General features: G+C 34.0%; 4 protein-coding genes across 5 annotated transcripts in view; 2 read left to right on the top strand and 2 right to left on the bottom strand.

The window, feature by feature from the left end:
• Positions 1 to 9,190: 9,190 nt before the first annotated feature.
• On the top strand, positions 9,191 to 12,246 carry LOC18021917 (probable LRR receptor-like serine/threonine-protein kinase At2g24230). Its single transcript, XM_006404861.2, has one exon. The coding sequence runs from the start codon at positions 9,578 to 9,580 to the stop codon at positions 12,131 to 12,133; it is 2,556 nt and encodes an 851-aa protein (XP_006404924.1). The 5' UTR covers positions 9,191 to 9,577; the 3' UTR covers positions 12,134 to 12,246.
• A 21-nt stretch (positions 12,247 to 12,267) lies between these two features.
• On the bottom strand, positions 12,268 to 14,275 carry LOC18021916 (probable purine permease 5). Its single transcript, XM_006404860.2, has 2 exons — positions 14,009 to 14,275; positions 12,268 to 13,488 (listed from the first exon to the last, which is right to left on the bottom strand). The coding sequence occupies exons 1-2, from the start codon at positions 14,052 to 14,054 to the stop codon at positions 12,398 to 12,400; spliced, it is 1,137 nt and encodes a 378-aa protein (XP_006404923.2). The 5' UTR covers positions 14,055 to 14,275; the 3' UTR covers positions 12,268 to 12,397.
• A 3,259-nt stretch (positions 14,276 to 17,534) lies between these two features.
• LOC18022089 (leucine aminopeptidase 1) lies at positions 17,535 to 20,288 on the top strand. 2 transcript variants are annotated; one of them, XM_006404858.2, is made up of 10 exons: positions 17,535 to 17,711; positions 17,862 to 18,270; positions 18,353 to 18,547; positions 18,642 to 18,867; positions 18,982 to 19,108; positions 19,187 to 19,282; positions 19,372 to 19,449; positions 19,535 to 19,595; positions 19,698 to 19,885; positions 19,989 to 20,288. In XM_006404858.2, exons 1-10 carry the CDS (start codon positions 17,661 to 17,663, stop codon positions 20,118 to 20,120), a joined length of 1,563 nt encoding a protein of 520 aa, XP_006404921.1. In that variant the 5' UTR covers positions 17,535 to 17,660; the 3' UTR covers positions 20,121 to 20,288. The 2 variants fall into 2 exon arrangements, with proteins under 2 accessions (XP_006404921.1, XP_024014293.1); XM_024158525.1 differs by having other exon boundaries at positions 18,982 to 19,282.
• LOC18022088 (cytochrome P450 71B6) overlaps positions 20,285 to 23,574 on the bottom strand; it is a 7,500-nt gene continuing 4,210 nt past the window's right edge. The window contains exon 2 of the mRNA XM_006404857.2: positions 20,285 to 21,005. Coding sequence (XP_006404920.2) covers positions 20,400 to 21,005 — 606 coding nt within the window. The 3' untranslated portion in view covers positions 20,285 to 20,399. The remainder of the gene's footprint in view (positions 21,006 to 23,574) is intronic.

Here is a 23,574-nt window from a genome sequence, read left to right as displayed (position 1 = left end):
CTAACACCAACCCGTTTCAAAATAGACTCAAGAGGTTCATCTTCATCATGGACATAAACTTCATGGTTTGGGAGATGGAAGCAAAGTTTTTCCACCGAAACACTCCTATAATGAGTTGGAAAACCTAAAATTTTCCATGTTGCTTCGCAAGCAGAGACATATCTACAATTTAGGAGAAAAAAAAGTGTTCTAAACGTCTCTAAAATATTATAATCATATAGGCCATATAATATATAGGATTATTGCAAATATACCTGCAGTTATAAGAATTCTTAATTTCATCGACAACTCCATCCTCATCTTTGTCTAAAGCCGCAGAGACATAGTCAGGACCCTTATGAATATATTTGAAAAGATATTTTACAGCACGCGTTTGAGTGCACTACTCAACATTTATATGTGCACGATAACGTAGCATAAGATCCCTATTGTATGGAACAACATATCCATTGTCAAGATTTATACCATTTTTGGTGAAAAACCTATTATCCCTGCGCCGCCGGTATGATGGAAAGTCGTTTGAATCCATCGAAATTTCATCATTGAAAGGTCTTGGAAAACTCTTTGAGCATTACCCGTTCACCATGCAAACATTGTCAGGTTTAGCAGCTCCACATGATCCATGCATCATATTTTCACCAACAATATTATAAAGGTCTGGCTCTGTTGTCTTGTCAGGAATCTCAGCGCTGATGTACTTATCAATATCATCGGTAGTTCGTAATTTATTCTTATCTTTCAAGAATAACAAAATATGGGCGTGTGGCAAACCCCTCTTCTGGAACTCTATCGTGTACATAGCTGAAAGACATTATAGTAATGTTAAAACATGGTATGACTATGATGAATAAATTAAATAACATAGTTTATCAATGGATTACTATAACAATAAAACATACTGGCAGCTGTTGGACCAAAAATAGCGCCTTTTTTCTTCGTTAGATCAGTCATAAGATTATCCAGCTTCATCTTAAAAACACGGCACATAATGTCTGGCCTATCCTCTGTTATCAGGTTATATTTCTGGAGATACCGTGTAATTCCGGGCCATTTTGGATTGCACGTAAATGTAATGAACAAATCCGGAAAACCAAAATATTTGCATATGGCCATAGCGTCCAGATAGTGCTGATTCATATACCGTGGTCCATTAGTAAAACTCGCTGGCATATAAATTCTTGGACCTTCTGAACTAAGATTTTCGGCACCCGCTTCAGATGCGTTCTTTATCGTTGTATAGTTAAACAACGAATCTTTTTCTGGTTGAACCACAGATAACGTAGTCTACTGGACTCTATCATGGTATACACATCCACAAGAAATTGTTGAAAAATTCTACCTGATCGATTGATTGTAGGAGCCTCACCACGTCTCTCACAAATCCGGAATGCAAAAAACTCTCGCATTGTTACTGATTTACGTTTCCTAGCCTCGTATTCGTCATACGCAATTGGAATCTTCAGGTGGAAACCGTCCTCGCCATATGGGAACAATAAAGGATATTGGAGAGGAAGATATGCAGGATGTAATTCACTAATCCTTTAGAATCCTCTGTCCGTACTGGACTCAATAATGATATCTCTCGTTTCCATATTCAAAACAAAGTCACCTGGTATCAAAGCTGCAACTTATCCGAAGTAGGAATATTATGAATTCTTCCATCATCAGATCTTCCTTCGATCAACCTCAATTTGAACGTCACCCCTCCATCAGCCTCATATCTATCTCTAGCTTGTCTAAATACCTTGACATATGAATTCACTTTGTTAAGCATCTTCTTCAATATTTCCAAGACTGTATACTTGAAATTATCTTTCTCGGCGCCCATAGTCCTAAGAATATTACAAATAGATATTATTCAATAAATTATGCACATATTATGTCTTTAATTAGATAAACATACAGTATTGAAAAATGAATCTAATACGTACCCATAAGCAGTTATTCTATTGTATAGCTCATTAAGAGTGTCATGGATGTAAAGTTGCAAAAATTTAGGCATCTCTCCAACGTCTAGCACCATATCACCAATTTGATGATAATTCTCCCCATTCATTTTGAAGACATACGGACCACGACCATTGTTAATGGCGTAATTTATTCTTCCACCTAATGACGTGAAAGAGAACATCATATTGTATGCTCTGATGAACTCACGAAAATGTTTACTCAACGCATCCCCTTTGCATAACAATTCTATTAACACCATCGGAGGATTTCTAAGTTTAGGAAGGACAATTTTCCCCTTACAGCAAAGCGTGAATATGGGTATCAATTGTCTCCTGGATTTTCCTATCCGCTCTCCATACCAAAAATAAGCTCCACAGTGTCCACATTCGAACTTTGGATCTCCATCATCATAATATCCTGCCAAGAAATAATTCACATTATAGTATTATATATGAAAAAAAATTATAAACGTATATTATTTGTACTTACTATTTGGTTGAACTCTAAATTGAAATCTTGTGGTTGATCCAAACACATTGGGAACGGTTATCTGTTGTATATTTACATATGCATCCACGTTATCAACTTCCATTGCCATTTCTGAAGTTTCACCTTCGTCATAATTAGGATTAATATTTTCATCATAGTCATCATTTTCGTCATCGCTGTGAGCCTCATATCTATTTTGATAAGCTATAAGATAAAAACAATAGCTGTCAATTTTATGTAGTGGATAATATATAATCCTATATATTAAAAATTGGACAACATCATAGTAATACCTTGAGGATGCTCTTTAATAAAGTTCGATCTGGAGTTCTGTGGTCGTACTCTGGAATCATCAGACTCAGATCCATACGTTTGTAAACCCTTATTTTTTTTAGTGGTTGTTTGAGATCTTGTTTGTCTTCTCGTAAATGTTAATGAAAAAGATAAGTAAAGTATAAAATAAGCTAACTTGTGCTGAAAGCTGTTTGTAATGTACATAGAGTTGATAACAAACCTTGATAATTTGTGACGTCAGACAAATGACTTCTAGAATCATCTAAGTTATTTTAAAAAAAAAATAAATTGAGAACAGACGCTATGAAATTGATATTCATATGAGATCACACATACAAATTAACAAAAAACAATTACGAAATCTACCTGATTGGTTTGTTATATCGAATAATGTATCGGTATTTTGTTGAATTGTGTGGGTGATCGTAGATGAGTTATCAGCAGATGGTGAGTCTTGGAATTTCCTTCGTCTACCGTCTGGACGATATAAACGGTAATTTATGGTTTTAATATGTTCAAAATAATTATAGAATTGAAAACATATTATTTATATATGTAGAAAACTACTCAGCTTAATAACACATTACACTTTTGTAAGGGTGGTGAGGTTTGAGAAATCTTAGGTCGACCACCTACAGAACAAGATACGTTATAAGTATATTTATTTTCTAGATTATTAAGTACTAAACATTAGGGATTTTGTTAATATGCTTACGAAAGGTTGAGTATCAGGAATAGTACTTACGTTTTTGGAGAGGTGGGGAATCATCTCCATGTTGGATGCATTGACTTTTTCCATTGTCACTTTGCGTTTCATTAGAAGATTGTCCAATACTTGAACACCTACGTCTCCCACCTTTGGACATGGAATAGTTGAGATCTAACGGTCATATAAACAGCCATATGATTACATGTGAACTAACGTTTCAAGAGTGGAGGTGAGTTCTCCTTGTTAGATGAGTTATCCTCAGCAGCCATTTTTGAACTTGACCTGTGTATGACTGTTTCAATTTTCAAAATAGTCGATTAAAATCCATGTAATTCTTTTTCAATAAAAAGATCTCGTTTAAATTAATTGGTTTCCTAAGATTACGTATTGTGAATTCAAATCACGGTTGTTTAAATTTATTTTAATTTTCATAACGAATCTACCTTCCTTTCATGAACAATAATAAAATATTCTGAGAATTTACGAATAAATGTATATTCCACTACTAAAGTCATTAAATCAAAAAAAATTATTGTTATCCCCATTTTGCTATCTTGGTATAATCGATACTTAATTACTAATAATATGTGATATCTGATACAGCCGTATGTATCTTTATAAAATACACATATTTCCATTTTCAAATATATTGAGGAATATGATTGAGCGAGATTAAATTTCCATTTGACATTATTTTTTCCAATAATTACCAACCTTATAAATTTACATTTAATATAAACAGTTGTGCTGGCAGTTGTAAATGATTCGTTGATTCAAAATCAACATTTGGTTGTTAGGTTCGTATTGGCAATAAAAAGGGATTATATTGAAGAATTGCAACTTTGAACATCATGTAGAAGAAAACATCTAAAGGATATATGGTGAACAACTGATCAGCGTGAACAACTACTTGGTTGTCTTTAGGCAACCTATAATTCAAAAGGATATATGGTTAATACAATACTGTTTGAAGTATATTAGACAACCTAAACCCTAAGTGTATATATTACCGACAACATACTTATCTTTGGAGTCTTTGACGATCTTGTTCTCAGTATCAAACATAATCTTAGTGGAGTTGAAAGAGTTGGATATTGAAATAACACCTAAAAAAACATAAGAAAATTTCAAGATTTCGCATAACTTGTTAACAGATACATATAACTATGTGGACTATAATATATTGAGAACTCACGTTTGAACTCTTGAATACAGACAAAGCGCATCAGACAGACAACGACAGATTCCAGATGTTGTTTAATGTACTCAACGGTCATCAATGCATATTCTCCCCATAGAGTACATTTAAGGTGAACATCGCTTGAGGATTGAGTACTGATCAGAGACGCATTTTAAAAATATTTTTAAAATATAAGAAAAATATCAACACTTACTTGGTATCACGTAGTGTAATCCAAAATTTGCCGATTCTTTTGCCTTTAATTTGAACAAATTCAGTACTCCCCACCGTCACAATTTGTCCAATAACATCTTCAATAACAGCATCAAGAAATTAATAATAAAATTAAACGTATTACTGCGATTATAATTAACCAATAAATGTTCAGGAAATGTTTTTAAATTCAAATATTCAAATGGAATGAATTGCCATAGATGAGCGATAATTTAGTTACGAAATCTTACTGAATAAATTGAATTTAATATCGAAATATTCTAGATAAGCGATAAATAGTTTTAAAAGCGAAATTTTTTTAAATTTGAAAAATGGGCTTGTACGAAGTATACGGCCAAAAAATTGGGCCGGGTCGGGTATAAAGATCTGCGTGTTTATCCGTTTGTGATTTTCTCGTTTCTTAATTATTTTATATCATAAAAACTTGGACAGAATTTACACATCAGCATGATCATCCAATGAAATTGCGCAGAGCTAGCGACCTTGCCATGTAACATTTGACGTGAAATAAACGTCATCATTGACGTTGGCAAGGGAGCTTTTCTAAGCCAATCAAATGAAAACAAATCGGATTTTTTCATTAAACTACATTCTCATTTAATATATAGGATCAGATTTAATCATTAAACTACATATTCATTTAATATATAGGATTGATTGTCATTTTGTTTTATTTACATTTGATTTAATTGTTATCTTTGACCTAAAAAGATAATTAAACAATAAAAATGAAGAAAACAAACAAGTTTTAAGACAAAAGAAATAATAACAAAAGTCATTAAGATTTTCAAGCAAGTGAAGAACAAAAACAAGAATTATAAAATTACAACACACAAAAAAAAAAAATTAATAAATAATCGAGAAGATAAGAGAATATCAAAATTAGAGAGATAAATAATAGGAAAAAAAGAATATGGCAACAAATAAATATATTTGGAAAGATGGATTCAATAAAATATATGTAATAACAAAATAAATTATATGTGAGAATTTAAATAAAATTTTTTGGAAAAATGGATGAAAGCAATGACTAAGATCATAAAAACGCAAAATGGTAAAAAGCAAGTTATGAGGCTAAAAAAAATATATATATGTTTAGAAAAACAAGCAACTAAAGAATAACACATAAGAGCAATAAATTTTTAAACCAAAAAATCAATAAAGCATCGAAAAAATATCAAGATAATATAAAAAATAGAGAAAAAATAAAAAAGAAGAAAAGAAAATAATATCTATGGCAGCAATTTTGAAGATATCAGTTGGAAAGATGGATTGAATGTAATATTTGTAATAAAAAAATTTGATGAAAGTTAAAATTATTGTTAGTCAGAATTTTGATGAAAAACTTTAAAAAAAACATATAAAGAGGTTATTAATTTTTTTAAAAAATATATATGCTGAAAAAGTTAAAAAATTATCTCTAGATCAAAATTTATATCAAAGAACTCGAAAATTTGGATGAACAAACTAGAAAAAAAAATAATAAATAAAAGAGATGACTAGATTTATGAAAGAAAAATACAAATTATATATAAAATATAATAAAAATTAATAATTTAACTAAAAAATTAAATCATAATACGCACAGATTCTCTCCTAGTACATATAAAAATTCAAAACGGTGCAGTTGCAGAGTAGAAACTAGCATTTTCAAAGAAACAGGAAAGACAAGTTAACTCAGAACACATCAAACCGTCTATCGAAACTAGTTCTAATAATATATGCAAACCCCACTTTTAGTTAATTGATCAGCTCAGCCTTTCATAACCTAAGACCTTGCCAACCATAATCCAAACAATTATTAGCTTTATAATATTAATATATAGGATTCCAGAAAAGTATATATACACACTTATGCGTATCAGCGTATGCATAGAGCCATATAGATAGAAATACGAGGTAGTGACAATGCGTGTGAGTGTAAAAATGATTTTGCCGGAAACATGAAGAAGTGTCATGATTCATGTAAAAAGGGCAAAAACACATATGTGGGTCAATCTCGTTGTCAAGCGAACCATCATTTCCCTCTTCACTCTAATCTCAAGCACTCTGGTTTCTTCATCCTCACACTTTCAACATCATTTTCAGTTATCATTAGTAACTACTTATTTTAATTGGTTTTCACGTTCGATGTGTGTAGTAACTCTTTCTACGAGGTCTACTTTACACTGGCATTTGACATCCCAGGCTTTTTCTTAGTGAACTTGTGACCAACTACAATAAAATATGCATGGTCATATATAACTATGACACGGGCATAATTTAGTCATATAGTGCATATAGATTTGAAGGCTCTAAGGAGAGAAACTAAGGTAAGTGCAAAGTTCAAGTGTTTACATTAGAGACAAGATTCATATACAAAATTCATACTCCTTCCGGATTTATTTAGTTGTCGTTTTAAGGTTATGCACACAGATTAAGAAAATATTAATTGTATTAGTTTTTCAATATAAAAATATTATTAATTATCTATTTAAACACAATTCAACCAATAATAAAATAAATTGCATAATAAAAATAATTATAAAAAATAAAAACCTAATAATTTTGCATTGAAAACTGAAAACGACAACTAATTTAAAATAAACAAAATTTTCTAAAACGACAACTAATATAAAACGAAGAGAGTATACAAGAATGGTACAAATTGCTTTGAAGTTTTATCTCTCTAATTCGAAGATAATTTTTGTTTATGTAACCGATTTCGAATAAATTTGTTCCCTCTGTTTACATATTGTGTCGTTTTAGCAATTTGTTTTTGATCTATACAGAACATTGTTTCACATTTTTGAATGCAAAATATTCAAGAAAATTCTAGTTTTTTTTTTTAAAAATATGAATTTTATCCGTTGGTTTGCAGACTTTTATTGGGAAAACAATAGCATATGCTTATAAATAAATAAAGAATTAATGGACAATAAATAACTTTCGAAAGAAATAAATAATTTGTCGGGGAACTCGTTCTTTTCAGAAAATCAGAGTCAATGAAGTAAATGTTTCCCCTTTGATTTCTCATGCAATATTTCATCGAGTCTCACAAGGTGAGGGATGTTACACGTCACTTGTACGCCAGCTCTTCTAATACTTTTCTAATCACCAACACTAACTATCATAAGACTCGATTAACAAAATGATATCACAAGAATCAACTAGTTTTAAAATTTAATCACAATCATTTATATTTCATCCTTAAGTATCAAACTCATAATCAAAATCGTCGCGACTCGCGACAGAATTGATTTCTTTGTTTTCTTAAATTCTTGTCAATGTTAACCTTTTGAAACCTTTTCGATATTTCTTTTTTGTAGAGTTTAATTTGTTTCACAAATTTTGAAACATTTTTGTTAACGGGATGAATTCCAAATATACTTAGACTAATATATGAGATCTGTAGATTTTTGGGTTTTCTTACCAGTTTATAGGGTCCAAATATAGCCAATCATCATTTAAAATACAATGGAATAAACTTTAATCTCTAACTTTTTCTAGAATGATATTTTGGATCGAGCCTGAGAACTAAAGTTTGCATGTAAATTATCATTAATCCGATATTCCGATACGTAATGATTTGTGAGGATCATTAAACCTATACGTAAAAAACTACAACTTGCTAAGGAAAATGTAGAAAAATTACAACCGACAATCTAAAATGATAAAGAACATACTTTGTACACACCTTTAATGGCATGACTTGTTAACCATCAATGAAGATATAGTTCTCAATAAGTGCAATGCAAAAGGAGATTTTTTTGGAAAATAAGAATAATGAAGAAAGTGTTTTCTATTTTGGTATTAAAGATCACCTAAACTTCAATAATTGAATGTCATCCATATTTTATCGTGTTAAGATGTTGGCATTTTTTTTCACGAATTATTTAACATCTGTTCTACTTGTACCACACTCAAAATTAGCATAGAATCACGGCTAACATCTTTAACTGCACTAGAAATCTCTTATCAAATTATTCCAATTTATTACCTAACCTGAGCTCAATTCTTATGTTCGTGGATCCTTTACAACATTATCAAAAATTAATTTTGAGCTTAGAAAAATTCTGAATTAATGGCTCAGAATTTTCACATTATTAAAAGAAACAAAGTTAAACTTTAGCTAGATAAAAGAATAAAAAAAGGAGAAAAGTGAAATGGGTTTTACGTTTACCTAAAAGAAAGAAAACGGGTTTCTGGTGAGAAGAATCAATGACTTTCTCAACTAGAAAAAGAAACCAATGATACTGTTTCTGAAATCTGTGAAAATGAATTCTCTCATTTATGAAATAGCTTCAACTCCTTTCTGCTCCTAACCGTCTCTTTGGCATTTTAGAATTTCCCAATTAAAATATCTAGTCTTGTCATAGTCAGAGATGTAGAGGAAGCTTAATATTATATATATTAATCTTACTCCAAGTTCACTTATCCATGATGTTATGCAGCGACAAAAATGCTCCTTTTTCTTGATTTTATGACCCTTTTGTTCTCTCGTGTACTTGAGAAGCACCACAGAGAGTGAAATAAACACTTTTTCTATCCTCACAGATCTCTACTCTATATCAAATTTCCATTTCTTGTCTTCAACTGCTTGAGCTTTCTGGGTTTTTGCATGAGGTACCCTAAAGCAGCTTTAGTGGGATTTTGCTTTCTAAAAACTTTTCTTTGAGGGGAGAGGTTTTTGTTGTTTTGCTCTTAGGGTTTTCTGAGTATTAATTTCAGAGACTTGTCAAATGGGTCTTGGTTTCTGGGGTTATGCATTGATTCTTCCTCTGTTCTTAAAGCAATTTTCTTGCCAAGAACCAAACACAGATGGTTTCTTTGTCTCTCAGTTCTTCAAGCAAATGGGTTTAAGCTCTACTCAAGCTTACAACTTCTCTGCTCCCTTCTGTTCATGGCAAGGCTTGTTCTGTGATTCTCAGAATGAGCATGTGATTGTGTTAATTGCTTCTGGAATGGGTTTGTCTGGTCCAATCCCTGACACAACCATTGGTAAACTCAGCAAGCTTCAATCTTTGGATCTCAGCAACAACAAAATCTCTGCTTTACCATCTGATTTCTGGAGTTTGACCACTCTGAAGAATCTCAACCTCTCATTCAACCAGATCTCAGGCTCTTTCGCTAGCAATGTTGGGAATTTTGGGCAGCTTGAGTCCCTTGACATCTCTCACAACAATTTCTCTGGTGAAATCCCTGAAGCTGTGGAATCTCTTGTTAGCTTGAGAGTCTTGATGCTTGATCACAATGGGTTTCAGATGTCAATCCCAAGAGGACTTCTCGGTTGCCAATCTCTGGTTTCAATTGATCTCTCCTTTAACCGGCTTGAAGGGACTCTTCCTGATGGGTTCGGCTCTGCATTTTCAAAGCTCAAAATTTTGAACCTTGCAGGAAACAAGATTCATGGCAGGGACACAGATTTTGCTGATATGAAATCCATAAGTTCTCTCAACATTTCAGGGAATCAGTTTGAAGGCTCGGCAACAAGTTTATTCAAGGAGAGTCTTGAGGTGGCTGATCTCAGCAAAAACCGGTTTCAAGGTCATATCTCTCAGGTAGATTCCAACTGGTTTAGTTTGATTTATCTGGACTTGTCTGAGAATGAGCTCAGTGGAGATATCTTCAAGAATCTGACACTGCTCAAGAAGCTTAAGCACTTAAATCTAGCTTGGAATAGATTCAACAGATGGATGTTTCCGAGGATCGAGATGCTTTCTGGTTTAGAATATCTTAACTTGTCCAATACAAATCTTTCTGGTCACATACCTAGAGAGATCTCAGAGCTGAGTGATTTGAGCACACTCGATGTTTCTAGAAACCATCTATCAGGACAAATCCCAGTTTTAAGTATCAAGAACCTCGTGGCTATGGATGTTTCGAGGAACAACTTGACGGGAGAGATACCAATGTCTATCCTTGAGAAGCTCCCTTGGATGGAGAGATTCAACTTCTCTTTCAACAACTTAACATTTTGTACCGGAAAATTCTCACAAGAAACTCTGATCAGATCCTTCTTTGGTTCTACAAGTAGCTGCCCTATCGCTGCAAACCCGGGGCTCTTCAAGAGAAGACGATCAGCCAATGGAGGACTTAAGCTGGCTTTGGGAGTGACTCTTTCTGCTATGTTCTTACTCGTAGCTGCACTGGTTTTTGTAGCATTTGGCCGGAGAAGGACACCCAAATCCCATGAAGCCAAAGATGTCTCATTTAAGGAGGAACAAAGCATTTCAGGTCCATTCTCTTTCCAAACAGATTCCACTACATGGGTGGCTGATGTCAAGCAGGCAAATGCGGTTCCAGTGGTTATTTTTGAGAAGCCATTGTTGAACATCACGTTCTCGGATCTCTTGTCCGCAACTTCCAATTTCGACAGAGACACTCTCTTAGCAGAAGGTAAGTTTGGTCCTGTTTACAGAGGTTTCCTCCCCGGTGGGATTCATGTAGCTGTAAAAGTTTTGGTCCACGGCTCATCTCTTAGTGACCAAGAAGCAGCTAGAGAGCTTGAGTTTCTTGGAAGAATCAAGCACCCAAATCTTGTTCCTTTAACTGGATATTGCATAGCCGGAGACCAAAGGATCGCCATTTACGAGTACATGGAGAATGGTAACTTGCAGAATCTGCTTCAAGATTTGCCATTTGGAGTTCAGACAACTGATGATTGGAGCACGGATACATGGGAAGAAGACGGTGACAATGGAATCAAGAACATAGGCATTGAAGGCCCGGTTGCGACATGGCGGTTTAGGCACATGATAGCACTTGGAACTGCCCGAGCATTGGCCTTCCTTCACCATGGTTGTTCACCACCAATGATCCATAGGGATGTGAAAGCTAGTAGTGTGTATCTTGACCAGAATTGGGAACCGAGACTATCCGATTTCGGTTTAGCCAAAGTCTTTGGAAACGGATTGGATGATGAGATCTCACACGGCTCACCCGGTTATCTTCCTCCTGAGTTCTTGCAAACCGAACGCGAGCTGCCAACACCGAAATGCGATGTCTATTGCTTTGGTGTTGTTCTGTTTGAGCTGATCACAGGGAAAAAGCCTATTGAAGATGATTATCTCGATGAGAAAGACGTTGACTTGGTGAGTTGGGTTAGAAGTTTGGTTAGGAAGAATCAAGGATCAAAAGCTATTGATCCGAAAATCAAAGAGACAGGCTCAGAAGATCAGATGGAAGAAGCTCTCAAGATTGGATACCTTTGTACGGCTGATCTTCCTTCAAAGCGGCCAAGTATGCAGCAAGTAGTTGGTCTTCTTAAAGATATTGAACCGAAACCAAACCAATGAAACTCTGAATCTCTCCAAAATCTCCCTTGAAAGTTTTATTTCTTTGCCTTGTTTTTACTGTTTTCTTCTTCAAGTGTATCGATTGTACATACGAGCTTGTTTGCTTCCATATCTATCTCTACTGTTCTTGCTTCATATAAAACTAGTTCCGACTTTAGCCGGAACATAATCATATATTACATGAATCTGTATCTGATCACAATTAAGGAATAAAGACTTACAGATTCTACTTCAATGAATAGAAACAGAGGCAAATGCTGCAAATTAGGAAGAAGAGGTAGCTTGAGTACTTGAGTTTGAGCTCGAGCTACCGTATATGTAAGAGCTGAATCCCCAAAAAGTCAAAAGCAAAGACAGAATCTTGAAGCCGCTCATGGGATCATGCAACAATATGACAGCAGCTACGCTAGTGATGGGCACTCTCACGGCGTTTAGGACTCCTGCCATGACAGTGGATGCTAGAAACAAGACAGCAGTGGCCCCAAGAACACCCAACTGAAACGTGACCGCGCTCCAGACAAGAACCTGGATGTACATAGACTCGCCGCCTTTGAAACTCTTGGCTTCTTGAGCCATCCCTTGGAAATCTTTGCTCACAACCAACCCAAGAGTGGTGAACGCAAAAGCCACGAGCGAAACCATGACTTGCTGCTCCAAAGCGACGTGGAAGAACCTTCTTCCGAGCAGTTTCACAAAGACAAGCTCCGATAAGGCGAAAATGAGACCGTGAAGCGCAGATCCCATTATGTCCCAAAAGAAACCTGCAAAGTATTGTCGGTTGCTTACATAATCGTACCGATCAGAGCTTGAATCCAGCGCTATGATAGCCATAGCTGCGGTTATAATCACAATGGAGTTGATAACCGAAGGGTTCAAAGGGTTTTTCACGATGAGATAGCCGAACAAAGCAGAGAACGCAAGCGAAGAAGATGCCAGAAGAGAAGAAGTCGATGCAGGGAGGTAAGCGTAGGCATAAGCATACATGAGGTTATCTGCAGCACTCAAGAAACCGAGCAAGATGTAAGAAAGAACAAGATTTGTGCTGAGAGGTGTGGGTTTGATCTTTCGAAAGATGTATGTGGGAAGTAAGATGAGACAAGTGATTGGCCATCCAGCCACAGCAACCCAAGAGATGATCCATTTGCTTTTGCCACCATTGGAGAAGTAAAGACGAGACAGTAGACTAGAAGCCGGGAAGGCTATGAGCATTGACGCGCCGCTTAGAATCAAGAGAATCCAATGTGAAAGGGGTCTTGATTCGTAAGCTTCTCGTGTCGATTTCTTGACGTTTGACATCCAATTTGAATATGAAAATGTAACAGATTGGCGTTCTGTTTCTTCATCCATTATAAGTCCTGAACATAAAGCAACTTTGGTTAGAAAAAAAGATGTGAAATTCTGCAAATATTGACTGCAAATTTCTCAGAAAGAAGCAAATGAGAATCAGTATTCACTATGTACAAAAGTTTCAACAAAACAATCGATAAAGGGTTCTAGAATCGGAATCAACAGTCATAGACATACACACGCACTGGTGAAAATAGTATCAAAGACGAGTGTGATCTGTATCTAACAACTAAAAATCAAAACTTTGAAGATTTCTCAAGTGAATTTAGACCAAAATCGTCTCAGGTTTACCCCCCAAACCTGAAAAATCTCAGCTTTATCAGATTCTTATGATCTATCTCAACCCTAACTACACAAACAGGATTTTCAACAACAAAAACAGAGGATTGTTAAAAAAATAAATCTTTCGAAGAAACCCATGAAGAAAAGTTACTGATGTTCTTCGATGGTTATCAGTGTATCAAATTCATCACGTAACACCCAAAATTGAGAAAGAAAAACCCAGAATTGAGAATTAAGAGTACTCACTGACTGATAATTCTGACTCGGGATTATGGTCTTTCAAAGTGGTCATTTCTTTAAATCTCTCCCCCTTTATTATTTAGTCATTTGCAATTATTCCGGAGAAGAAAGGAACCGTGCATGCGATAGCCGATACCCGATTGGTCTCATGACTCATGAAGCGTTAGGAGTTCACGGATCCATAGCCGTCGGATTTGCTAATCTGGCTATTAACGGCTAAGATCCTATGATTGTAGTTTGTTTTCTATTACTATAGTGAACCGAACCGCTGAGCGGTAGGTAGGTCTGTTTAGCAAGTTTATATCCACACATTTTCTTTGATTTCTTATTTTCTTCTAAGTTATAACTTACAAAACTATTTATTAGGTAGCAGATTTATTTTCTTGTGTCAGTGACGTCATTACGTCAAACTTATATGAATAACATGGTGTAGAATTAGATAAATATCATCTAAAAATTATTCACTAAACTATTATTGATGTTGTAGCAGACATTATTGACGTGTTAGGACATTGTTGACAAATATATATATATATATATATATATATATATTCTGGGTTTTTGGTTTGGTTTAAGCTTCAGTTAGTTCATAACTTAGAAAAGTAATTATAACCAAACTCTTAATTAAAATGTAATTGTTAGTAGCTGGAAGTACAACTGTTCAAATTTATAGTTAGTAAACCTAGAATTGTTTTGAACTAACCTTTAATAGAAAAAGAACTATTAACAATAATTTTGTTACTCAGTTAGAACAAACAAGATTGGAAAGTATTTTGGACAAAATTTTAGTAAAGCAAACATGATTAGTATTTTGAATTTTTTAAAAGAGTTTACAAGAACAAAAAAAACAAATATTTGATTAGTAATCTTGTCGAATGGTGGAATGGTGGAACAACGAAAATAATTTTGCAGGATGAAATAATTTATTTATAATTTTCTCTTTATGAAATAATTTTATTCTGCAAAATTCTTTTTACCATTCCACCATCCCACAAGTTACAAATCAAAAACAAAGCTACTTGTAATAGAGAGATGGGTTGCTAAATCAGAAACAAAGCTACTTGTAATAGAGAGATGGGTTGCTAATAGATTTCAGGAGGAAAAAGTTTAACTCTTTGCTCCTTACTCCTTTGTTTTATGAGAAATACCAATAAATGGTAAGAGATAATTGCAAAATTAGTTTTCTCTAGTAGACACTATTTACTTTTTACTATTCATTATCAAAAATCTATTTTATCCCTATGATTTTATACTTATTACAATTGTATCTTTCTCTCTCTCTTCTAATACTCTCGGATGAGAAAAAAAAAAGAAGAAGAAAGAAGAAGAGAGAGAGAAGAGAAGAAGTACACACGGTGAAAAATGGTAAAAAAGAAAAAGAAGAAGAAAGAAAGAGAGAAAGACGGGAGAAGAAAACACACTGTGAAAAATGGTGGAGGTCGATGTTGCCATGACAACAATGCTTATGTTTATGAGTGTTCAGGATATTTATGACTTTATGTAATCAAATATTCTGAGGTTATCAATAACGAAATTAGTTATCAGGATAATTTTGTATAACTTTACTATAATAACTAAATTAACAAGATATTATTCAAGTATTTTATACGTTAACATGTTGCAAATAGTGGATATTATTGTTAACACATTATAAGTATCGAATATTTTTGTTAGCACGTTAATATCTATATACCTATTATTATAATTGTTATCATGTTAATTATGTAAGCACGTTAACATTCTACATAACATGTTAACAAAATAACTATTATTATGTTAATTTTTGTTACCATGTTTTCCGGTGATGAACAGTGTCATCGATCTTCTCATGAATAATATCTCCGATCAATGGATAAACAGTATTTCCAACATGATTGGCCAGAAAATAAGTTGTCAGATTTATGACATTTTTGTTATTTTGAATACTAAGGATATTTTTGGTTTATAATTTTTCTCTCTTTTATACTTAACTAATTTACAAGGTATCAATTGTATATAACTAATTTTTCAATTATCTATTAATATTGACTTAATTCACTCTTAAAAAAAAGAACAATTCTTGGGTTCACCCCTAGGGGTGAACCTCTTCATTCACCCCCTTGTTTTTTAACCAATCAAAACATGCCATTTAAGATTTAAAATAAATGAATATTATCTTCATAAAACAATTAAGGTAAGTTGACTTTTTTATCACAGACAATTAAAAATTTAATATTATTCAAATGAAATAATTTGATTTAGTTATTAAAATTATTCTTTTATTTACTTTTTCTTATTTTAACCAATAAAAATCAGCTAAATAATAAAATTAATTAAAGTAATTTATCAAAATAACATATTTTAAATTTTCTTTTCTAATATGAAAAAACTAAACCCTAAATTAAAATAGTGAACCCAAGCATAACATTAAATTTTTAAAAAAATTGAAAAATAAAAACTAAATCCTAAACCCTAATCTCTAAATCCAAACATTAATTTTAATAATAAAAAACAAACATTAAATCCTAAACCCTAAATCCAAATATATATTATTAAAATTAATATTTGGGTTTAGGGATTAGGGTTTAGGAATTAGTTTTTATTTTTTAATTTTTTAAATATTTGGTTTAGGGTTTAGGGTTTAGTTTTTATTTCTATTTTTTTTTAAAAGATAAATATTTGGGTTTAGGAGTTAGGGTTTAGTTTTTTTTTTAATTTATATATTACGGTTTAGGGTATAAGGATTATGGTTTAAAATTTAAAAATTAAATTTTGATTTTTTTATTATTAATTCGTTTTTCTATTTTGTTTTTATTTTTATTTTTTTAATTCACTTTAAATCTTATATGGCATATTTTGAATAATATTAAATTTTTAATTGTCTGTGATAAAAAAGTCAACTTACCTTAATTGTTTTATGAAAATAATATTCATTTATTTTAAATCTTAAATGGCATATTTTGATTGGTTATAATAGAAGGGGGTGAATAATGAGGTTCACCCCTAGGGGTGAACCCAAGAATTGTTCTAAAAAAAACCGGGTCCAATAAAAGAGGGCTACTAATTTTATGGCAAAACCCATTAGAGTCAACAGTGTCCAGATGAGATCAAAAGAAGATTTGAGGTTGTAAATTGAATTGAAAGGTCCACCGAAATAAGAGTTTACGGTCAAAGAAAAACAAATGCATAACCGTTAATTAATCCCACTAAGACTAAAGAATTTTTTAAACCAATAAACTAAAGCGTCTAGATGTATCAACCAAATATATAACCTAAAAAAAATTCATAACAAATCAGGTAGAGTAAACAAAGATGATAGACATAAGATCATGGTATAAAACAAGAGTGAATTAAGAGTGAATTAATTTTGCAATTATCTCTTACCATTTATTGGTATTTCTTTTTTTAATCTCACATCAATTGTAATTTGCTTGGTTTGGTTAAAATGACACACACGTGCATAATCAACAACAACATTTCAATTTGTACATATCCGGGTCGGATATAAAACCCGTATTGATGGGTCGGATGATAATTTATCGCCAAAAGAAAACAACTTTCTTCTTCTATATAACACGATTGCTCTGACGGCACTTTCATTGCTTTCTCTTCATCTCCTTTCTCATTTTCCTCGTCTTCCTCAATCACACGTCTCTAGTGTTGATCGAGTCCCAAAGCCATGCCTCACACTCTTGGCCTCACTCAACCCAACTCCACCGAGCTTCCTAAGGTTTGTTTCGTTTTTTTGTCTCTTTGCTTTACTCTGATTTTGAGATGGGTTTTGTATTGATTTGAATTTTAGTTAGTTCCGATTCAGTGATCCATAGATTTTGCTCTGTTTTGTTTAATCGATCGATTTCGATGTTGTCTTTTTGAGCAGATCTCGTTCGCTGCGAAGGAGATCGATGTAACGGAGTGGAAAGGAGACACACTCGTTGTTGGTGTGACGGAGAAAGACTTGGCGAAAGACGATCACTCAAAGTTCGAGAATCCGATCTTGAACAAGCTCGATGCTCACTTGAGTGGACTTTTAGCTTTAGTCTCTTCCGAGGAAGATTTCACCGGAAAACCCGGTCAATCAACTGTTCTTAGGCTTCCCGGTTTAGGATCAAAACGGATCGGTTTGATCGGTCTTGGAAAATCCGCTTCTTCTTCACCTGTTGCTTATCAGAGCCTCGGTGAAGCTGTAGCCACAGTGTCAAAAGCTTCTCAATCTAGCAGCGTTGCTATTGTGCTTGCCTCCCCTGAAATTGAATCCAAGCTTGCTTCTGCATCAGCTATAGCTTCAGGTAACTTCAGATTAGTATAACACAAGTTCGAGTCTTTAGAAATTAGAACTCATTTGTGGTTTATTTTTTTACTTGTGGACAGGCGTAGTGCTCGGTTTGTTTGAAGATGGGAGGTATAAGTCTGAATCAAAGAAACCATCTTTGAAATCTGTTGATATCATTGGATTTGGAACTGGACCTGAATTAGAAAAGAAGCTCAAGTATGCTGAAGATGTTTCTTACGGCGTTATTTTTGGGAGAGAACTCACTAATTCTCCTGCCAATGTGCTTACTCCTGGTATAGATCGTTTCACTCTCGAACATTCATGGTGGGCTTAGCATCGTCATGTTTTTGTTTTCCTAATCTTCTATTGGTTTTGTATCTTTTTCAGCTGTACTAGCTGAGGAAGCAGCAAAAGTGGCTTCTACCTACAGTGATGTCTTCACTGCAAACATCTTGAACGAGGAGCAATGCAAAGAGTTGAAGATGGGCTCTTATCTAGCTGTTGCTGCTGCATCGGCTAATCCTCCTTACTTCATCCACCTTGTCTATAAACCCCCGAGTGGCTCTGTTAAGACCAAACTTGCTCTTGTTGGAAAAGGATTGACCTTTGACAGGTAATCCCTTAGAGCATCTCACTTCTGTACTTGCTTTGAATTTTTACGCTCTTACGAATTTGTCTCTTTTATTGTTGATTTAGTGGTTGTTGATCGTATGATTTGTGTTTGCAGTGGTGGCTACAACATCAAGACTGGACCTGGCTGCTCGATCGAGCTCATGAAATTCGATATGGGCGGTTCAGCTGCTGTTCTTGGCGCTGCGAAAGCTATTGGTGAGATTAAGCCTCCTGGTGTTGAGGTAAGCTTTCTCCCATCAGATACTTTTGTGAAGCTAGAGTTTCTTAAGGTAACTAACCAATTGATCTTTCCCATTCAGGTTCATTTCATCGTTGCAGCCTGTGAGAATATGATTAGTGGAACCGGAATGAGACCTGGAGATGTCATCACAGCCTCAAACGGAAAGACCATTGAGGTATCCGAGCTTTTTCTTTTCTTTTCTAAAGGTTCGAGCTTTGCTGTTTTTCTTGTGTCATGCTAATTGTTGACAATGTGTGTGTGCAGGTCAACAACACAGATGCTGAAGGTCGTCTAACACTTGCTGATGCTCTAGTGTATGCTTGTAACCAGGGCGTCGACAAGGTATGACATTGGTTTTTGTTGGCTTTATTGATAAGAGAAGCTTTAAGGAGATTGTTTCTGTTTATAATTGTGAGATAACTTGCAGATTGTTGACCTCGCTACGTTGACCGGGGCCTGCGTTATTGCTCTTGGAACATCGATGGCTGGTACATAGCTAAACAACCCTGAAGAAACTATACATCTTTGTCTCGCTATGTGATTTGGGATTCTTTAAATAACGTTGGCTCATGATGATTGTCGCTTGGCAGGGATCTACACACCTAACGACGAGCTTGCAAAGGAAGTGATTGCTGCGTCAGAGAAGAGTGGAGAGAAGCTATGGAGGATGCCATTAGAAGAGAGTTATTGGGAGATGATGAAGTCTGGAGTGGCTGATATGGTCAACACAGGCGGGCGTGCAGGAGGCTCCATCACCGCAGCTCTCTTCTTGAAACAGGTGAAAACAAAGTCTCTTTAAAGACCATACACTAGATGTTTCTGATATAAAACAAAAACGGTGAAAATAACACAACCATTTGGTATTTTTTGCGGTTTCTCAGTTTGTGAGCGAGAAGGTGCAATGGATGCATATAGACATGGCTGGACCGGTTTGGAACGAGAAGAAGAAGTCTGGGACTGGGTTTGGTGTTGCTACGCTTGTCGAATGGGTGCAGACGAATTCTTCTTCGTAGATGAAACCTGAAGAAAGAGACAGAGAGAGAGACCCTAAAGCTTTTTCGGTTGTGAAGTGTTTTCTGGTTTTCAATAACGTCTCTGGTGTTTTTGATGATCTTACTTGTTCTGAACAGTAAAATTATCATTTGTTGAATAAAAGGGTCCTTTCCGTTTTGTCGTGCAAATTTCTCACTTTTGAATCTTCAACATTGGTCCTTTAAACATTCGAACAAACAAACAAACAAACTTGATTGGTCATTATTCTTTGTAAACAGCGTTTGCGTTTCACAAAACTCTTAAAACTTGCGATGGATGACATTAACAGGTACAAGATGAAGAGGATGCTTCCTATGGCTAGTGAGACCAGGAGCTTCTTCAATACTCACTTCCTCCATAACTTTCCAATCAAAATGATACAAAAGATTAGCCAATGTATACTCCACCGTGCTTAAACCCATATACATCGCAGGACAACCTCTGCGTCCGCTCCCAAACGGTAAGAGCTCAAAACTCGTCCCTTTGGTATCAACATTGCTATCCACAAACCTCTCTGGTATAAACTCATCAGGATCTTTCCACACATCAGGGTTACGTCCAATCGCCCATGTATTCACGTGAATCCGTGTTCCAGGGTAAATGTCGTAGTTCTTGATCTTGAATTTGGACATTGCCTCTCTAGGAATCAGGATCGGACTCGGTGCGTGTAGCCTCCAAGTCTCTTTGATCACCATTTTCATGTACTCTAGACCCTCGAGATCCTCGTAGGTTACTTTGCCTTTGTCTCCTACGAGCTCGCGTATCTCGGTTTGTAGTTTCTTCATCACTCTTGGGTGTCTTGCAATCTCTGCCATTGCCCAATCCATACTTATTGCAGATGTGTCTATGCCTGCTACAAATATATCCTGAAATCAAAACAAAATGCTTCCATTGTCTCAAATTCTTCAGTTCAACATCCATCTAAATATTATATTGTATGGTTTGTCGCTTCATTATTATTTTACCGTGTTTATATCATAGTCAGTTAAATACATCATAATTATTCATTTTTATTAATATTATAGTGGCCGATTGTATCGCATCGTAGTTTACTAAATAATATAAATAATGTGGATGATTATGTCAACATAATATTGTTAAATATCTTTTTATATATAGATTATTATATAAAGAGGCTATGCCACTTGTATATAAATTTTTTTTATCTAAAACAAAATTGATAGATTTAAGAGAAAATTTGAGAAAATACTTCCCAATGAGTTTATAATTTAGAAAATACACTTTTTTTAATTTTTTTTAAAAAACTACACTTATCTGTAAGTAAGATGACTAAATTAACCTAGATAATAGTTTAATATTTAAATCAAAAAAGTTTTTAAGAACAGTAATAAAAACTTATATATTCTAACATTTACAGATCTAATTAGTAATCAGAAATTTTACATTTAGCTTGCCCAACATCACATATTCATTATATGTAATCCAGTGAAGATTTTCATATCCTTTTGATGACTTATATAGTCTACATCGTTTTGCTACTGCGTATCGCAATTTGCTCCTTAAATGCCACTTCTAATTGCAAATCTATTGTTTCAATTTAGGCAGCATTAGGTTTCTGTTCACAGTTATTAGTTTCTGTAACACATCAATTTTTTCTACTATAGTGCATGCACTTAGAATCTCTAGGAATTATTATGATCTTTTCATCTTTTGTGATAAAATGCATATACTGGGATAACGAGATTTATTCTTTTATTTTATATGAGGATAGTGGCTGATCCTTAATGATCGTTTTACAAGACAAATGTAATGGACACTCTCAGTATGTTGGGTCTTGCAAAGAAGTTGGGGCAAGGTTTCTGCTCACCAACACAATAATCTGAAGTCTATGGAGATCCCCTGAACATCCATAGAAGGAGACGTGTTGGGAAAACGTGAACCCAGCCGCTGAGTTAGATTTTTTTTGTATCTTTTCTCGAGTTCATAAGATATGTAAACGAGAGGTTGGTTTTATTGTTGATATTGTTTGTTTGCTTTATTAAGTAAACTCAATTGTCGATAAAAGTAGTTTACCTATTATATATAACACTAATAAAATTATTTTTTTGGTAGGGATAAATTTTAAAATATTTTAAAGATTTATCCAATTATAAATTTTAAAATATTAAGTAATTAGATATTTCATCATAATACTAAAATATTAATAATTTCGAATTTTTATTTTTTTATTTATTAGAATATATAATCCCTAATTATCGTTGGTGAAAAAAGTCTTTATACATATTCCAAAAGTGTAGTTTCCAATTTTTTTTTTAAAACAGTGTATTTTACTATTTCAAAAACTTAAATAGTGTATTTTGCTAATTATGAAAAAATTTCAAAATTTTTTACTTTTTCAAACGGCTATGAACAGTGTTTTCAATCTATAAATATACTTATTTTTTATTTATTCAACTTACTCAAACATTATATATTCTCTTAAATATTTTTCGATTTTCATCTATAAGAAGAATGATTCGTTTGTTGTTGATTTTAAGCGCAATTGTAATTTTGTTTCCATTTATGGACGCTCTATTGGAGAATTTACTCTCGAAAAGTATATCTCAATTGTTATGTTACTTTTCTATGTAATATTCTTTTTTATAATCACTTTATTTATTCATGTAAACAGTTCGTTTTAGCATACAATATTATTATCTTACTAATGATGCTTTTGCAATTATGTTTTAGAAAATTAAATGGCAAACACTGAGAAGTTTAAGTTGCCAGAGCAAACTACATAAAGCATGAATCACCGATGTAAAACTTCATCTAAAGTCAGAAAAGTTAACCGATACCATAAAAGAGGAAAATAAATCTTCTGCCGAAGATAAGACAAAGTCGATTATTTTCTTAAGAAAACATCTAGATAAAAATGTGGTGCATGACTATACACACATAAAAGATCCAGCAGAACTGTAACAAACACTTACAGATAAGGTTGACAACCAAAGGGAAATAAACATTTCCTATGCTTTTGAAGAGTGGAAAAACTTGAGGTTTCAAGATTTTGAAAAAGTTGAGGAATACAATTCCGCTATTCTGAAAATAGTCTCACAACTAGAATATTGTGGTAAGCCCGTCACTGAGGTAGAAATGCTCGAAAAGACGTACCTCGCTCACATTTCATAAAGAACATTGTGTCCTACAAAAAATGTATAGGAATTGTGGGTATACGAGATTCTCTGAATTGATCATAACACTCATAATAACAGAGAAAAATAATGAACTTCTCATCTAAAACCACAGTTCCCGACCTACGGGTACCAAACCATTCCCTGAAGCAAATGCAACGGTTGTAGAGAAACCAGAAAGAAAATGTCAAACTGATAAGGGTTGTGGACGTCGATTCAATTGCAGACGAGGAAGAACTTACAACCCAATAGAGAGGAACTCATACAAGTGGGTTCGGTCTGAACAAAATTAAAAGGGAAA

Source organism: Eutrema salsugineum, unplaced genomic scaffold (genome assembly GCF_000478725.1).
Source record: "Eutrema salsugineum unplaced genomic scaffold, Eutsalg1_0 scaffold_15, whole genome shotgun sequence".
In the NCBI taxonomy this organism is placed as follows: Eukaryota; Viridiplantae; Streptophyta; class Magnoliopsida; order Brassicales; family Brassicaceae; genus Eutrema; species Eutrema salsugineum.
Note: the sequence above shows the minus strand (reverse complement) of the source record. Positions and strands in the feature narration are given on the sequence as shown.

What these genes read in the sequence shown, in the direction of transcription:
- LOC18022089 (XM_024158525.1), top strand. Translation starts at nt 17,661, where the DNA reads ATGCCTCACACTCTTGGCCTCACTCAACCCAACTCCACCGAGCTTCCT. An exon ending in CAAACGGAAAGACCATTGAG is followed by an intron (nt 19,283 to 19,371) that starts GTATCCGAGCTT and finishes GTGTGTGTGCAG; the next exon opens with GTCAACAACACAGATGCTGA. An exon ending in CAGCTCTCTTCTTGAAACAG is followed by an intron (nt 19,886 to 19,988) that starts GTGAAAACAAAG and finishes GCGGTTTCTCAG; the next exon opens with TTTGTGAGCGAGAAGGTGCA.
- LOC18021916 (XM_006404860.2), bottom strand. Translation starts at nt 14,054, where the DNA reads ATGACCACTTTGAAAGACCATAATCCCGAGTCAGAATTATCAGTCA. An exon ending in CGAGTCAGAATTATCAGTCA is followed by an intron (nt 13,489 to 14,008) that starts GTGAGTACTCTT and finishes CTTTATGTTCAG; the next exon opens with GACTTATAATGGATGAAGAA.
- LOC18021917 (XM_006404861.2), top strand. Translation starts at nt 9,578, where the DNA reads ATGGGTCTTGGTTTCTGGGGTTATGCATTGATTCTTCCTCTGTTCTTA.